Raw genomic sequence first — 17,928 nt, forward strand, 5'->3', positions numbered from 1 at the left:
AGGAAGCGAAGCCTGCTAGGATGTTAAGGGGTAACTTTTCTGTTATTGTGTTGTTTCCCAGGGTGAACATCTTAAGTTCTGAGAAGGAGTGATTCGCTTTGAGGACTAGGTAAATATAGTATGAGCTTGAAGATTAATGAAGGTTATATTTCAAATAACGCTTGGAGATGGGATTGTGCTCCTCATACATGATAGTATTGTGGGATCGGGTCCAAGCGGCTCAATGAAGTCTTAGCTGAATTAGCAGATCGCTATTTTATAGGTGGGAATTGAGGCATATAAGCACCATTGGATAGCTCAGTGGTTAAGGTCAGAGCCAGAGGTTGGGAGTTTGAATCCCCCCTGGGCCATCTTGGTAGGGGCTGGACTGGATGATCTATAGGGCCCCTTCCAGCTCTGCCGTTCTAAGATCATTATTATTATATTATTATCTCCCATGATGATGGAGAGAGGCTGTTATCTACCCGGCAGTTAGAATTAGGCTTCAGTTGCCAGAAGGGAGGGTTTCACAATTATGGAGACAAGCCGCCTAGAGTGATCTTACAGGCCAGATGGGTGGGGTATAAATAAAATAAATAAATTCAGATTCACAGACATTTTGGGATGGTCTTATCTGGTCTGTGGGTAGCTTATTCAATCAGAAAAACCAGAGAAATAATCTTAAAATGATAGCCTATGCCACCACTTCTGGACTCAGGGAACCAAACACCCATTGCCAGTCGTAATCCCGAGGAGGCCCATTGAATCAGCGGGTACTTGACGGGTCCTCTGTAAGTTCCATTGATTCAATGAGTCTCCTCTAGTTGCGATTTATGACTGGATTTCATCCACTTGAGTTGCAAGGCGTAAGACAAATCACTTTACTGAACAGAACGGTGCTAAACTTTTTAAAAAAAGTGTATTGTGGCTTAGTAGGTCAAAAATGTTGATTATTATTATTGTTAAGTCAAAAACTTTGTATATGCACACCCAGTGTGACTATGAAGCAATTCAAGAATTGGCCAAGATGGTTGGGAAAGGACACCAGGATGACCCATGAAATCGTTGGCTCTGGTTTTAGTGAAGCGGGAGCCAAAATGTATTTTATCCTTTATTATTATGGCCGTTATCCTAGCTATAATACTTTATCCTTATGGGCTTTGTGTTAATTGCAGCCACATTCTTCTTAGCTTATATTGCAAGAGCAGCTTTATCCCTAGGGGGATAGATATATATAGAACCCAGGGTATATTTTTGCAAGCGCAGCCCAGGCGGGTGGGAATGGATTTGAAAGAAGGTCTTAAGGGTGTTTGTTGCGGGGGGGGGGGGAACCATTTTTTAAGCTTTCTGGGTCTAAATCCCCTAGTCTGTGATGAAGTGCTCACGGTATCTTTGGCTGGGGGGGGGGAAACATTCAAAATGAACTGATGCTAAATAATTGTGCAAAGGGCGCAGCTACAGAAAATGTGGAAACAGGAGGCCTGGCGGCATAAAAGATTGGGTTTAAAAGTGGGTGGGTGGAAATAAGCCTCAAAACTGAGGCCCCCCCCTTTTTTTTCTTTCCTGATAGCCAAATAAGGAAAAACGGTTTTTTTATCTTCTTGGTAAGGTAAAGGTAAAGGTTCCCCTTGACAATTTTTGTCCAGTCGTGTTCGACTCTAGGGGCGGTGCTCATCCCCGTTTCCAAGCCATAGAGCCAGCGTTTGTCCAAAGACAATCTTCCGTGCTCATGTGGCCAGTGCGACTTAGACACGGAACGTTGTTACCTTCCCACCAAAGTGGTCCCTATTGATCTACTTGCATTTGCATGCTTTCGAACCGCTAGGTTGGCGGGAGCTGGGACAAGTGACAGGCGCTCACTCCGTCGCATGGATTCGATCTTACGACTGCTGGTCTTCTGACCCTGCAGCACAGGCTTCTGCGGTTTAGCCCGCAGTGCCACCATGTCCCTTGGTAGCCCCCAAGAAAATAAAAAAAAAAACACTGTTTTTCTTTATTAGGCTTATGATGGCCTCTGCTTGTAACAGAAACTTTGTCTGGGATATGAGGATGGGGAGAGATGCCCACCCTTGACACCCTTCAGAAAATTCAGTTAAAAGTGTTCTCCCCCACATCTGTTTACCCCCCCCTTTTTTTTTCTTCCTATTAACTTTCAAATCCAAAATGCAGAGTGCAGCTTCTATTTTCTTCTACACACTAAGTAAAGTCTTTCTGATACCTGGGTAGGACGGAATGTAGAATAGTAGAATAGAAGGCCCTATTATTCTTTTTATTATGTTGCCTTCCCTATTATCTCCTCCTCGGCCTTCAGAATTAGTCAAATGCCTACATTTTACACTTTCCACACACTTTTCAACTAGCAGATGCCCGACTTTAGGAACGCTGCCCAGATGCAGGGAGCCGGAGGCTGAAGGCCATACATCAAGGGACCCGGCTGGGTAACATGAACATATCTATAAGATAAGGAAGTTGGGAGATTCTTCCGGAGAAGGTCATTACAGGGAGGTGGACATCACCCCCCATACATCTAGGGGGGAACCCATTGGTTTGCTTTCCTCACTTTTGTACCCAATGAGGTGTAGGATCCAAATAGCAAGTAGATTTTACCCGATCAGCTTGTACGACTTTCTGGGTCTTTGTTATTGTACAAAGTTTCTTCGGGGTCTTCTCTTCCTTTAAGAGAAGTCCCAGCATATTCTGTTGCATATTCAATAAAATTGGACTTTGGTTCAGCGGGTTGCGTCTTCTCTGACCTCTTGCCAGATTCAAAAACTTAGGTTATGGGCTTGGAGAAAATAAAGAGGTCAAACTGGTCTGACCTGATCCTTGCATACGATCGGACCTCGACTCGGCAACAGGGAGAGCTCCTGAGCTTGCGCAGAGTGCAGTTCGGAAAGAGAAAGGGTGAAAGATCTGCAGACAGGAGATCCAAGGAGGTTCTGCGTTTGCCCGCTTAGACACTTCCGTCCAAAGTGGTTGAGAGGATGGTACCCCCGTGAGTCCATCGAAACCCATTTCTCCACAAGGTGGGGAAGGGGATGTTATGGAAAGATCCACATAGAGTAGAAATGACTCTACAAATTCTGAGTAAATGCAAGAAGAAAGTTTTATTATGCAGCTGCAGCAGCAGAGAGCCCAGGTAGGCAACGTGGTCATCGCCCTGAAGACTCCAAGAATTCTAGTATTAACACCGTGTGTGTGTGTATGTACACACACACACACACACACACACACACAGGAGGATGGATATATATATATAATTGACCCCTGGAGTCACAGCCTGCCTATTGACGGTCCTCTACACCCCCTCTCCTTTTCTTGCTTTTCCCAATTACAATTATAGCATGTCCTTTTCCTGCTTAGTACACAAGTTTTGGTTCCTGGAATCTTTCTGTTATAAAGGTCTTCAGAATTCTCCAAGATCAGCACAATGAATAATAAAAATAGCAACCAGACAAGACCAGCTTCCTCCTACGACTGGAATTTGCCCATGTGAAGAACCCACCCGAAAAATCTCCTTACAGGGATTTGTCACTGGGCGTACTGGGATGCACTGGGTTATCCCAGCAATCCCTGTCTGCACACATCTGGAACAGCTGCTCCTTCATCTTGTGCTCCTGACACAGGCTGCCTACACTTTTTTTGTAGAGACTGAAAAACATTCACAAAGAAACCTCTGATGTCACTCATGCCAAAAGTGTGTGGATTAGCACGGAACCATACAGTACAGGGTCCACACATAAACACACACAAAGGGTCTCCCTTTGACTCTATTGTCCTTCGTTTCCATAGGGGCAGAATACCAGCATCAGGGGAAGTGGAACAACTGTTCAGCGTGGGCAGGCTCTTCTATAGCAACCGTGGAGAGGAGGGAGGCAGTAGAGCATAATGGTTAGAGTGCAGGGCTTTAGAACAGAGAGATGCCAGTTCAAATCCTGGGTGAGTCGCAAAGCATCCTTCTTGTTCTTGGGCCGATCAGCACTTGTCCAGAAGAGAGACCACATCAAGCAGCCAGGTATGTTGCTGGTGTATATAAATAAATAAAGACATTTTATCTGATGATAACTCAGGTGGCTGTTCTCTATGACACAGTCTGAAACAAAGCCTGTGATACCTTTATTAAGACTCAAAACCTCAGAAAAGGAGGCAAGCATCAATGTTGCAGGACCCTTTGTGAGGCTGAGGATCAAAGAGCGGAGGGTGGTACAGATTTCCGTGGTCTGGGAAAGGAAAGAATTGGCTGGCTGGCACAGTGGTTTAGATTCCTCCAGAGGTTGGGAGTTCGAATCCCCCCACTGTGCCTTCTGGGAGAAGAGCCAGCCTGGGTGGCCTTGGGCAAGCTGCACAGTCCCAAGACTGCCCCTAGTGGAAGAGAAGGGTCAAGCACCTCTGAATATTCTCTACCTGGAAAACCCTGGAAAAGGGGCCACCATAAATCAGAATCAATCTGACAACACACACACAATACTTGCTCACTCTTCCCTTCAGATTGTGTTCAAGGATCATATGGCTTTTTCCTCTCCCTGCTTTTGTTTTGTTTTGATTTAGGCTATGAAAGATACTTGAAAAACCAACTAGGCACAGTACCTACAGCTAACCAAGAACATACAAGCCTACAGCAGACCCAGGAACTGACTCAGTGTGTAAACGAAATCTCATCCCAGCTCATCTGATATAGCGATTGCCATCCTTTCTGTGCGCCTCTGTTCCCAGCCAAAAAAAGAGAGAGAGTCCAGTGTTTCAAAATTTAAAGTACAGGCGTGGGGTGGGGGTCTGAGGGGCTGTCAGCTTATGTTCTAACAAGAGTGTTACTTTTACTTTTCGAATCTACCGAGCTGATGTACGCCATCGTTTGCCAGCAGTGCCCATTTCTTCTCTGCCTAGAACAAACTGGACAATCCGGACCCAGGAGAATAAATGGCATCTGATATTAGAAAGGATTGCAAAGGAAGGGGAAAAAAAGTTTTAGAACACTTCAGTCTGCAAAGACATTTAATAAATGGCCTGAATGTTACTGTTGTGTGGGGGGAAACAGCTACAAAAAAAGTTTACAAAAGAGCTGCAAATCAGATTCATCCATATATTCCAGACTGTGTCCAAGGGATTAAATATCAGTGAAGGTTTCTTATGGCCATACTGTATATACATTAATAAACAGTTCTTCCTACAATATTTTGTATGGGTCAGACTCTTCAAAAGACTACCCAAAGGTGGTGATACCTTTACAGCAGGGCCCCCTTATCTGCGGATCAGTATCCGCTGATTCAATTATCCACGGTCTACAAATATTAAAAGAAAAATCCTAGAAATAAATATTTCTAAAGGGGAAGTTATCAAAACTAGCCACTAGAGGGAGCCAGAGACCATGTTATGTATAACATTCACTATTAAAATAGTGTTCACTGTTATCCACATTTTTCAGGATCCGCGAGGAGGCTTGGAACCGATTCCTCATGGATCTGAGGTTCTGCCATGCTAAAAGAGTAACTACTGCTGCAGGGGTTGACCCGGGAAGAAATCTCCTGCTACCTTTGCACTCCACAACCAGGGTGAAAGTATCTGATAGCAAGTAGATATTGAATATTGCGAATGAGTCAAAGGAATGTCACATTTAGTAACATTAGAATATAGAGAATATGGGCACACAGAGAGACGGAGTGAACTTTAGCTGACCTCAAGAAGCAGGATAAGACCTCCAGCTACATGGGAATGTGCAGGATGTTACAAGGGGAGGTGTGAAAAGGCCCATTTACAACATAACAGATCTCCAGTCCTCAGGAAGAGCAACATCAACAGGGAGATAACACAGACTAGGAATACACATCTGGGGTGCCAGGATGTCTAGAGACCGAAGGACAACAAGGAGGGGGTCTCCATCATCCCCCTTCCCCTGCCAGGAATCAATAGATCACCGGATCTATAGGTCCCAAACACCAATTAAGGCAAGGATCCAAACTTGATGGAGATCACGCCTAATCATGGTTTTGGGATTTATGATGCTTTGTCTATAAACAGCACATCTGTATCTAGTTTCTGTATTTTCGGGGCCTTCTCTTTCTTTACGAGAGGAGCCCCAGCTGTCTGTATTGGCTCCTTTCTTAATAAAATTGTGTTGTCCCACAGCTGGCTCATCTGTGTCCGATCCTGGGCGGGAGATTAGCTTAAATTCTTGCAACCTCAAAAATCCTCAATCAACATTTTGTTTTCTTCCAGTCCTGCCACTGTCAGCGCTGTAAGCCTGCCTGTATATATACATGTGCCTTTATTTCCCTCTGCTCTATATCTGATTAACCCACAAAAGCTGACATGAGATAGATAGATAGATAGATAGATAGATAGATAGATAGATAGATAGATAGATAGATAGATAGATAGATAGATAGATAGATAGATAGATAGATAGATAGATAGATAGATAGATAGATGGATGGATGGATGGATGGATGGATGGATGGATGGATGGATGGATGGATGGATGGATGGATGGATGGATGGATGGATGGATGGATGGATGGATAGATAGATAGATAGATAGATAGATAGATAGATAGATAGATAGATAGATAGATAGATAGATAGATAGATAGATGGATGGATGGATGGATGGATGGATGGATGGATGGATGGATGGATGGATGGATGGATGGATGGATGGATGGATGGATGGATGGAGGTTTTTAAGGTGCTTTTTGTTTTCTTTTTCTTTTTGGTCTGGCTAAGACATGGGGAATGTTGTTTTCATCCTTGGGCCATGCATTTCGGATCCTTTTGCTGTTTATTTTATTTTATTTATTACAGATGCGGGAAAAGACGAACCCGGGCAGCTCTTTGAAAAAACTGCTACCAAGTAGCCAGATCGTTATTTAAAAAACACTGAAAAGGAAGGAAGCGGCTTGCAACGTTTGTATCCAAGCCCGAAGAGGAAGCGAGGCGAGGGTTCAAAAGGAGGAAGCGGCGTGCAACAGGATCAGCCAATCGGAACCCTCGTTTGCTTCCTCCCCCGCATGCCGGGGGGGAGGGAGGAGGAGGGGCTGCCCGTCTCAAATATGGCCGCCGCAGGAACACTTTGGCTTCTGGAGGAGCAAACTGCTTCCTGAAAAAAGGGCAAGGGGGGGGTAAGATGGCGGCCCCCATCAAGATCACAGGGCGGGGGGTTCGCAGAACACGTTTTTGTGGCTGACTGCTTCTTTTCCCCTTCCTTTCCCCCCATCCCCTTAGAGTGTCTGATCAGGAGAGTAGCACGTGTTTTTTCTTTCTTTCTGGGGGTGTCATCTCCCTGGACTCCCCTAAATATTATTCAAGGGGGGCTGCCCCAGATCTGGCTTGAACCCCCTGCCTTGAGCATCCAAGCACGCTGCATGCCCCTTTCTTCCTTCCTGCACCCTGGAGATGACTTAGCAAGCTAAGCTTGTCGATCTGATTCATAGAGGGGCTAATTTTTCCATTTTTGTTTGGGGAGGGGGTTATGGGGAGGGTCAGGGCAGGCGTGTGCCCCAAAGCCCCCCCCCCCCATTCCCCTGGCGTTAAAGGCCCCCTTTGCTTAGCGAGGGAGCGCCCTTCCCTTTGAATCGAAAGCCAGGCCCAGGAGCAAGCAGGAGGGTGGGTGGGGGGTGATGTCCACAGAGGGCTTTAAAAACCCCAGGGGCCGACACTGACCCCACCTGGGGTGGGGGCTTGAAAAAGGGGGGGCCATGGGGAACGTGTTCTTCCCTATGCATGGCCTGCGAAGGGGACCCCACCGGGGCGAGCCGCTCACCAACCCGGGCAGCTTCGATGAGCTTCACAGAAAATGCAAAGGTAAGACGATGGTTGGTCTGTTTGCTTGCTTGCTTGTTTCCTTGCTCCCTTTTTAGCCTGTCTTTTTTTGTCCAGGGAACTTGAGGGGGTCTTCTCCTCCTCTCCCCTGCTTTTCCTCCCACAACAACCCTGCCAGGTAGACCAGGCGGAATGAGAGAGCCTGGCCCCAGTTGACCCCGTAAGTTTCTTGACTCCCTCGGGACTTGAACCCAGAACACTCCAACAGTAATCACTGTATTATGGAGGGATACGAGAGCCGCTCAGCGGGCCAGTTTTGACACAGAGGCTTCCAGCTGCCGATTTCCAACACCGCAGAACAGCCTTTACTCCCCGCTGGCTGTATTTTATCAAGAATTATCTAAATAAGTAACCGATCTCAGTTTTGCCTTTTCCCGAGACGTTGGTATAACCACTGCTCTTTCTAGCCAACGCATGAAAGTTAGGACGATAGGTTTTGTTGTACGGCACAGAAGGCTGGATTTGACACCAGGACTATCTTAATATGTTATATAAAATTTCCTTTACTCCCAACCCTATGGCCAAAACTTGATAAGTTTGGGGAGATTCTGTCCATATTTAAAAAAAAAAACTTGTGGGGTGGCCTTGGGGTGAATTACATGAGTATGTGGTCCTTTCATCTCCATCCATGACGTTTAAAGTGTACCTGACCTGCCTTGCAGGGCTCTTAGTAAGAATGGAGATCATGGGGTTTTGAACTGCTGCTGTTCGGTGTGATTTTCCACCCCCTGTTCCATGCAAACTGTGGAACAAATGTAACTATTTTAGCATTAATGTAAGTCGCCCAGCAAACATAGATTCTGGATGGATGATGGGTCCGCGCCAGGGAAAGGCAACTTAACCCCTCCATAGGATGCTGGACGGCAGCCTCTGTCAGCCTTGGCCAGCATTGTGAACAGGGGAAGGATCATGGGAGTTGTGATCCATCAACCTCAAAGGGGCCCCTTGTTGCCCGTTACTGATAGAACACAGTTATTTTCTTTTCGACTGCAGCATTTGGAAGGTTGACACTGGTGGAGTAATGCAGTCTTAAGAAAAAAATTGGGATAACCGGGATGGTTTTATCTGCTGCTTTTCCCTCCTCTTTTTTATTTTATTTTATTTAAGCAACATTTAGTAATGAGTCTGACTTTCTTTCCTTCTCGGCTTTCTTTGTTCCAGAGGTCTTCCCGCAGCAGATGGAAGGTGTCAAACTCGTCGTCAATAAATCCCTCAGTAGCCATCTTCAGGTGTGTATCTCTTTTTCGTCATTCGTCCTGCGAGTTTTCTTGCCGGATTTACCAAGCATTGCTTTCCCCCCCTCTCTCTTGTGGGACTCCATGTCCCGGGATCTGCTGAGGTTTCTTCCATCAAAAAGATGTCTATCTCCACACTGACGGCCGGCCGCTGGCAATAAGCCATGGTCCCCTGCCCCTGCTTGAACGTGCTTTTTCCTTCCAGGTGACCCACACCCTTCACATGAGCACCGTGGGGCAGTCCAGCTATCACCTCAATGCAACCTATACAGGGGACCAGCTGCTGAGTCCGACAGAGGTGAGTGGAGCGCAGTTTCTCGGCAGGGTTCAGGGAGAGCGGAAGGGTAGAGATTTGGAAGCTGCCCTCCTGTTTGAATTGCTGCAGTGTGACAGCTTGGCTTGTTAGTCATGCTCCTAGCATGGTTTTCGGCCAATGAGTTGGAAGCAGGGTACACTGGTCCTCCTTCGCACTGAGTGCTCACAACAGTCCTTAGAGGTAGGCCAGAAGGTGATTCGAATCTCAGCCCCTGAGGGAGTTGAATCCTGATCCCCTTACAATCCTCCTTAGATATTATTAAGCAACAGCCTGATAACTTTCTTCACCGTTACCCAGTTTGCTGGGGGCCAAAGTGTTTGCACAAGTATAAACTACAGTGGTGCCTCGCTTGACGAGGATAATTCGTTCCGTTGAAATCGCTGTTAAGCGAAATCCTTGTCAAGTGAAATGAAAAAGCCCATTGAAATGCATTGAAACTGGTTCAATGCGTTCCAATGGGCTAAATACCTCAGCGTCCAGCGAAGGTCCTCCATAGGGGCGGCCATTTTCGGTGCCTATAAAGCGAGGAATCCATCCTGAAAACACAGCAGGGAGCCATTTTGCACAGTGGGCGACCATTTTAGAGCCGCCGATCAGCTGTTTAAAAATCGTCATCTAGCGAAAAATTGGTTGCCGAAGCAGGGAACTGATCATCATCAAGCGTCAAGCGAAATTTCCCTATCTAAACATCGTTTTACAATTGATGTTTTTTAAAAAACTGGCCACCAGATAGGGTGCCAGATGAACTTTATCATGTTGGGAGGACGGGCCAGGTGGAAAAGGAATATTTCAGTTTGGATACATCCTATACGAAAAGATTGCTTAAAAGAAATCCAGTTTATTTTACTTCTTTATGGTGCTTTGTACAAAAATCTATAAAAATCACCTTACGCCTTTTGGAATTTAGACTTGGGGCGAGCATGTATTGATTTTCCTGCTAGGGGTAATCGCCACTTTACTGAAACCACACGCCTCCTGACAAATTTCTAAAACATGGGCCTGGACACTTCGAACAGGTTTGATTGGACAACAGGCATCAGCAGTAAACACTAAAGGTTCCCATGGCCTTTGTCGAGATTAATCGTCATAGGCTTTCACATTTGATTTCCTCACAAGTAACTGCTAATTATTTTACTACTTCCATAGTTCCTTTGTAACTACTCAGGACGAGGGTTATGTGACCTCTCTCTTCTCCTCTAATTTTGGACTTTCAGAATATGACCCCCAACACACAGGTCCTCCTTGAACATGCTAATACAACGTAAAAGTTCTCTTCAACATCATTTAAAAAATGGTGGCTTGTACCAAACACAACCATCAGTGTTGAAAGGGAAAATATCATACATAAAATAATAAAACTTGTGCAATGAAACTTGCTTCCACCACCAAGGATATAAAGCTTTACTCTTAAGTGCCGCTTTCCTCCTGGCCCAAATAAATCCAAATTCTTATTCAATTGTTGTGAATTTTTCTATCCTCTGTCATCTGTTTCCTTCCTTCTTTCTGTGTGTTTTTATCCCTTCAACATTCATGTGTTTATCGATTGGCTGATATTTCTTACCTTGGCCAATGTGAAGTTCTGTGGCCAGCTTACAAAGTTAGAGCACAGGAGAAGAGCACAAAACACTAATAAAACAAATTGCATGCAAACTACACAATACGCAGAAACAATGAGAAAAATAATAAAACAAATCAGACTGAATAAAGCCATGAGCCATGTATGAGAAAGCTAAAACTGAAACTAGCAGTTGAGATAAAACAGTGCCAAGCTGTTATAAAGAAGTCATAAAGACAAAATTCCTAAGGTGCTTAGAAAAATCGTTTCTACCAAGGCAGCAAAATGTATGTTCAATAGAATTATTACAACCTTCAGTTTCCAGCAGCAGAATTATTTCTATTAAGTTACAGTCGCTCCTAAGCAAGGCTACTGCAGATTTTATGTTCTTAAAATTTATTATATATAATCAAAATAAAACAGAATTTCTGTGCATGTAGAAATGTTATTTTCGGGGTGGGGTGGGGAAAGCGGCCTTTTTGTGTCTGATACAAAGGAGCCCTATGTTCTTTTATGGAATGACTGATGGGATTTTTAAAAAAATGAAAGCTGAGCTTATTGAGTAGGTTTGTATTGGTTGAAGTTTCCAGACTGTTTTGAAAGACTGCTCCACATAGGATTTATGTATTGAAATAGCAGAAACACAGAGTTTTCCAGAATGGAGTATTGTAGCAGTCCAGGGAATAAGAATGAAGAAGAGTGGGAACTGGAATAGCTCTGTGGGCTGATATTCTGGGATGTAGAGCCACAGGTCAAGATTTTGAACTTTCTGGGGCCTCCCCGGATAAGGTCTTCCTGGATGATGCGGGAGCTAGTGGGGTTTTACAATATAATGAAAGGAACGGGTACATCCACTGAAATATTAGGTCTTAAAAAGGGGAAACTGATGTCCCGGCATAATAATACAGTTTTAAAAATGTATGGATGTGCTGTAGGATTATGGATACATGAATGTATGCATGTGATGTTGTCCGCAATAAGTTATAAGGTGGCGATTGTAATTCTTTTTATGTGATACAGCCCTTGAAGAAGACAGATAGGCTGAAAGGCATTGGGCATTATATACTGGAATAAAGAACAGTATATTTTCTACATCCTGGAACTATAGTCTCCCCCTTTTTTGGACTTAATAATAGGGTTTATATGCCTTGTCACCTGAGTGGCCTTGAGGAAGCAGTGTGGTCTCAGAGCACCACAAGAGTAAGGGATCGGTAAACCACATTTGAGGATTTTATGCTTTAAAAAAAGTGGCAGGGTTGCCATAGGTTGATTTGAAGGTACATAATTATTAATAATTATGATTGACGTGGTGAATACCTACCCTTAATGTTTTTACTTCCAAATTTTACCCCGGGGGGGACCTTAAATGGGTGGGTCCTTTTCAAACTCCTCCCTGCTGCTCGACCCTCATTCCTAACACAGTGGAACAACGGCAGTGGTTTTTTCTAAATAATGGTCATTGGCCATAATAAATAAAATAATAATAATTCAGCAGTGGTTTTTAAGATAGTACCTGAGTTGCAGATTCTTCTTAGAATGGTAACATCCTCTTTGAAAAGCAATTGATCGCTTTTGACCAGGCTCTGTGGCTCATTTCGCTTCCCTCCCCGTTTCCACCGTAGGCGTTCCCGACACTTATTGGCGACATCAACAACGTCGGAAGTCTCAACGCTCAAGCGCTGCACCTTCTGGCAGAGCGGATACGAACAAAGGCTGTGTTCCAGGTGACGCCGGCATTGTTGTTGCAGAGAAATGGGATGTTCTGGGAACAATATATGGTTGCGAGCTATTCCTGTTATAATGTAAAGCAGTTGAGAGTGGTTTGTTCTCGAATAGGCAATCGATAGCTGTTAGCTTTACAAAACCTCTGCTTCTTCTTTGTTTATATGGACCGAGGGGAGGCCTGTCAATGGGGACCGTGAGCACCTGCATGTCCACACTGGGTAGTCTTTCTGAGATGTACCACCTCTGCAAAACGCTGGCTCAAAACCTATTTTATATTGGTTTAGGCTCATCCCCAGCCGTGTTTCTCTCTCTTTTCTAGACGCAGAAGTCCAAGTTTGTCACTTGGCAGTTTGATACCGAATACCGAGGCGATGACTACACAGCCACCTTAACTTTGGGTAATCCCGATTTGGTCAGTGAGTCGAGTAAGTGCCAGCCGGGCAGCAGAGTCTATAGCCGTTTGTCTCCTGATGGTCCCTTGCTTTCTTTGGTTTTTTTCTCTTCTCATATTCTTGAGCCGCCAACGCAATCGGCTTGAGAGATGGACGGGTAGGTTTGTATGCACACAGCTGTGATGCGGGGTTTGCCCCTCTTCTGTCTCTCTTGGAAAAATATGGTGTGTTTCAGAAACTGTTTATTCCGGAGGTAGATACCACGTGCGAGAAGGTGGCAGAACTGCTGGATAGCTCAGTGGTTTTAAGTATCTGACTGTGGAGCCAGACGTTGGGAGTTCGATACAGGCTGGACTTGATGATCCATAGGGTCCCTTCCAATTCTGCAGTTCTGATGATGATGATCAACACTTTTACTATGATACGATGATCCTAACTGCCAAAACAAATTATCTCTGCATTTTGTTGCCCAACAAAAAGCCCTTGGGAACAAGCCAGAAACGCAGTATTCCTGTTTGCCGAGAGACTGTACAGGCAGAATCTGTTGTTGAATTTCAGCATGGGGCAGAGGGTGTACCCCATAGCAGAGCAGGGCAAATATGGCCACCCCTCCTTAATTCACCAAATATTTATATTCACAGTCCCTATGAGAGAGAATCGTGTTGGCAAGCCCAGAAAAAGGAATACCTCTATTTATTTTTTCCCTGCTCACCATCTCTCTTCCCTTCCTGGGGGTTGTATATTCCCATGGACATTTGTAGGAAGTGAAGCAAAAAAAAATGATAATAATGATTTCTAGGGTGAAAAATAAATAAAGAGCAGTAAGCCCTGAAGAGAAAATGCCAGGCAAGGGACTCTTCCATTACGTGTGCAGGATTTCTAAGCCCATCTGCCTTTCTGTGCCCTGTTTGAGGGGAATTCTTTGGTCGAGAGACAGAACTCTTTTGTGGCGAGTATTAACGGGAGCTAGGCTACCATCTCTTGAGCAGAAGCAGAGCATGGCCAGGCATCCTAGGAGAGGATGATGACAGGCAAGAGCATTTGGGTGCCGTGGCTTTCAGCTGAGGCTCAGAAGACTTTCGACCTCCCACCGCACCCCAAAATTTCCAAAAATAAAAAACTGAAGTGCCTATTTGGGCAATTCCTCTTTTTTTAAAAAAAATATGGCTGTTCCCATCCAATTCCAGGTCCATTGCCATCCATGGTGAGGTCTGAGGCAGAAAAGGTGACCCCTACAAACCATAGAGTTCTGTCAAACCATAGAGTTCTGTTAAGTCAGCGACAGACCCCACACCACACTGGTGTTGTGAATTTGTGGCCTAGATGATAATGAAGCCCTTTTTTTCTTTCTGGATTTGGAGGGCAGAGAGTACTACAGGCACTCAGTTGCCTAGCAACCGTGACTAGGATGGAGGGAAGGGCAGTAGTAGCTGCCTAGCAGCCATGACTGGAAGTATACCTTAGTCCCTCTCTTGTCGCCTAGCAACCATGACTTGGAGGGGGGAAACACCTGCTGCTTAGCTACCGTGACTAGGGTGGGAGAATAGCTATTCTGTTGCCTAGCAACCATGACTAGTGTGGCTGTAGTACCTTAGATCAGTGGTTCCCCCATCGTGGGCCTCCAGATGTTCTTGGACGTCAACTCCCAGAAATCCTGGCCAGCAGAGGTGGTGGTGAAGGCTTCTGGGAGTTGTAGTCCGAGAACATCTGGAGGCCTACGGTTGGGGACCACTGCCTTAGATGCTCTGTTGCCTAGCAGCCAGCACATTTATTTATTTATTTATTTTATTTATATCCCACCTATCTGGTCAAGCGAGGACCACTCTAGGATTTCTAGACCCCCTCCATGAACTTCAAAAATGGCCTTTGAGGGAGAGCTTTTTACCCATGATAGGAGGGTAAAAGAGAGTACTGTTTGCCATAAATGGCATCTGGAAATTCATATATGGAGATGCCCCCCCTTTCCCCTACAACGTAGCTCTCAAAGCAGCTTATACAAGCTTTTGTGTCATTTGTGGGAAATGAAATGAAAATTGCGTGAGCTGGTGAAGGCATTCAAGAAAGGGCATTCCCTTACTGAATATTTATTTATTTATTTATTTATTGCATTTATACCCCGCCTATCTAGTTATAGAACATAAATGCAGTTTCTAAGCCGGAAGAGCAGCGTACAGCCCTCCAGATCTTCCTGGACTACAACTCCCATCCACCTTAGCCAGCACGGCCAAGCAGGAAGGGATGATATATGTTGTAGTTCCGGGAGGGGGGCAAGTTTCCCAGCCCTGCCGAAAGAGGACGAGGGGAGGAGCAGACCCACTTTTTCAACCATGAAAACAGTCTTGTGTTTTTTCTCCACAGTTATTGTGGTCGCTCACTTCTTGCAAAGCGTGACTTCACGATTAGTGCTTGGGGGTGAACTGGTGTACCACCGGCGGCCGGGGGAAGAGGGTGCTATTGTCACGCTAGCTGGGAAGTACACAGGTTGGTTATTTCTTGCTGAAGATTTCTGTGTTGTGTGTGTGTGTGTGTGTGTGTAACCTTAGCAAAATAGTTGCCCTAAAAATGCCAGTTTTCCACATTTTGTCAATATTGGGGAGACCTCTCTTTGAAAAGGATCTTCCCCAGAGCCCCGTTTCTTTCTTAAAACAATAATCAAAGTACCTTTTGTGAAAAATGCAAAACGCTCTAAAGATCAGGATTCTGTTAAGGCAACATCAATATATATATATCTAACTAAATCACCCAAAAACTTGCAATGTGAAACAGCTCTACCTCTTTGGTATGGCTTATGCAGTGTTTATTGATTTAAAATATTTTTGCCCTATCGTTCTCCTTAAAAAGGACCTAAGGCAGCTTACATCAAGAAAAGACAACCTTTAAAAGCTAAAAAAATACTCAGTATGCAATTTTTTTTAAAGAATCAAACAAATAGCACACCAAAATTGCTAAAATGTATGACTGTGGTCACCTGTCTATCACTCCCTGCTCCTGAAAACCCTATTCATCCATGATGATGCAATTTCCATGAAATGCAATTAATTAAAAATATTCGTCATTTTTTGGCCTGCCAGCATGCCCAAAGCAATGCAATAATAATAATAATAATAATAATAATAATAATAATAATAATAATAATAATAATAATAATAATAATAATAATAATAATAATAATAATAATAATAATAATAAAAACTTTTAAAAATCATTTTAAAAAGAAACGCATGTCCTTTAAGAACAGATTTAAAAAAGAATTCTAAAGGTGAATATTTTACTGTGCTCTTTTCTTTCATATTTTCTCTCCTCTATGGTCTCTGCTTCAGCTCTCAAATGGGTCGCCACCCTGAATCTTGGCTATGGCGGTGCTCATGCCAGCTATTATCACCGAGCAAACGATCAGGTGAGTTTCCAAAGAAATCTTCTTTTCTCCCTTCCATTCTCCTTATTTCCTTAGTCTCTTGGGCTTGGTGGTGGCTTATGAAGCTTTGGGACTTCTAATTTTTTTTCCCCCCATTCACAGATCCAGGTCGGGGTGGAATTCGAGGCAAATACACGGTTGCAAGACACCAGTTTCGCCTTTGGGTATCAGCTGACACTCCCAGAGGCCAACATGGTTTTTAGAGGTGAGCAGCCAAGCGATGGAGCGGATGTCGGTGAATGAGATCCGCTCATGAAGAGCTTCTTTCCAGATGATACTGGACCATCAGCTCCCATCAGTCCTCGCCTGTAGAGCCAGTGGAGAAGGATGATGGGAGCTGGAGTCTGGAGGACCACAAGTTTCTTCTCTCTTGCTCTGAGGCCTTCCTTAGCCCCAATTAGCTCCCAGCAACAAACCCTTCATTCCTTTACTGCTCCTCGGCTACTCTTGGTTGAAGGCAGTCGTTCCCAACCTTGGTTAACCCAGATATTCTGGAACTGCAATTCCCAGAAGCCTTCACCACTCGCTGGGCTGGGCAAGGTTTCTGGGAATTGCAGCCCGAGATCATTTGGATTTCCCAAAGTTGGCCGCTGCTGTTCTCAAGCCTTCCCGAAATGGAAAGGTAGGTGGTCTGGAAAGTGTGCCAGCAGCAGCTGGAGTATCGGGAATGGTTTCTACCTCTGTTGCCATCATAATCGCCTTTCTTTCCTCCCTGCTCCCATCAAGGATTTTTGGACAGCAACTGGTGCGTGGGGGCCGTCTTGGAGAAGAAGCTTCCGCCTCTGCCCGTCACCCTGGCCTTGGGCGCCTTCCTTAACCACTGGAAGAATCGGTTCCACTGCGGGTTCAGCATCATCGTGGGCTGAGGAGGGGGGGGACACCCTCGGGGCCACGCGAGGGCCCTGTGAGTTTCTCCTTGGCAAAACGGCCTCGCAGGAAAAGAGGTTTGGTGGCACTCAGGGGGTGGGGGTTACGTTTGCACGCAGATACGAGTGCCGGGGTTCGCCCAAGACGTTGGTGATGGGGAGTTGCCGGTGATGAGGCCCTCTTTGCCGTCAGGATTTTGAGGAGGCCTGCTTGGTGTTTTTTTCTTCGAAAAGAAGTCGGCTGGAGGACGCCCCCTTCCGAAACACGGGAATCGCCCGCTTTCTGATTTCTGCCCTCGGTGGCAGCAACGAGAGCATGCTGGCAGAGCAGGTAACGGAGCCCCTTGCATGGCGAAGAGAGAGAAGCCTTACCGGGACTTGAACACAGCCTTTGCTCATAAAAGTGCACCTTGGCGCCATATCTGCCTGGGCTCTCTGCCGGAGTGCTGAATTTCAGAGAGACAGCAAAATCCTGTATTTTTTTTCTGCTGGCCTGCCATATTTTGCTTGTGGGCGCGGTGCCACTCGCCTTAACGGGTCGTGTGTAACAAAAGTTTGAACGGTGTTGGTGGAATCCAATTAAAATCAGGCTGAGGGGCTTTGCCACCCCTTCGAGAACAGGAAAGAAAG

The 17,928-nt window shown here is 45.2% G+C and overlaps 1 protein-coding gene across 1 annotated transcript; it reads left to right on the forward strand.

Annotated features, from left to right (window-relative positions):
* The first annotated feature begins 6,620 nt into the window (after positions 1–6,620).
* TOMM40L (translocase of outer mitochondrial membrane 40 like) lies at positions 6,621–17,927 on the forward strand. The gene is made up of 9 exons (XM_020797458.3): positions 6,621–7,776; positions 8,956–9,023; positions 9,235–9,327; positions 12,523–12,624; positions 12,945–13,050; positions 15,376–15,498; positions 16,338–16,414; positions 16,535–16,637; positions 17,159–17,927. Exons 1-9 carry the CDS (start codon positions 7,671–7,673, stop codon positions 17,296–17,298), a joined length of 918 nt encoding a protein of 305 aa, XP_020653117.2. The 5' UTR covers positions 6,621–7,670; the 3' UTR covers positions 17,299–17,927.
* The last annotated feature ends 1 nt before the right edge of the window (position 17,928 follows it).

This window comes from Pogona vitticeps, chromosome 15, assembly GCF_051106095.1.
Source record: "Pogona vitticeps strain Pit_001003342236 chromosome 15, PviZW2.1, whole genome shotgun sequence".
NCBI lineage: Eukaryota > Metazoa > Chordata > Lepidosauria > Squamata > Agamidae > Pogona > Pogona vitticeps.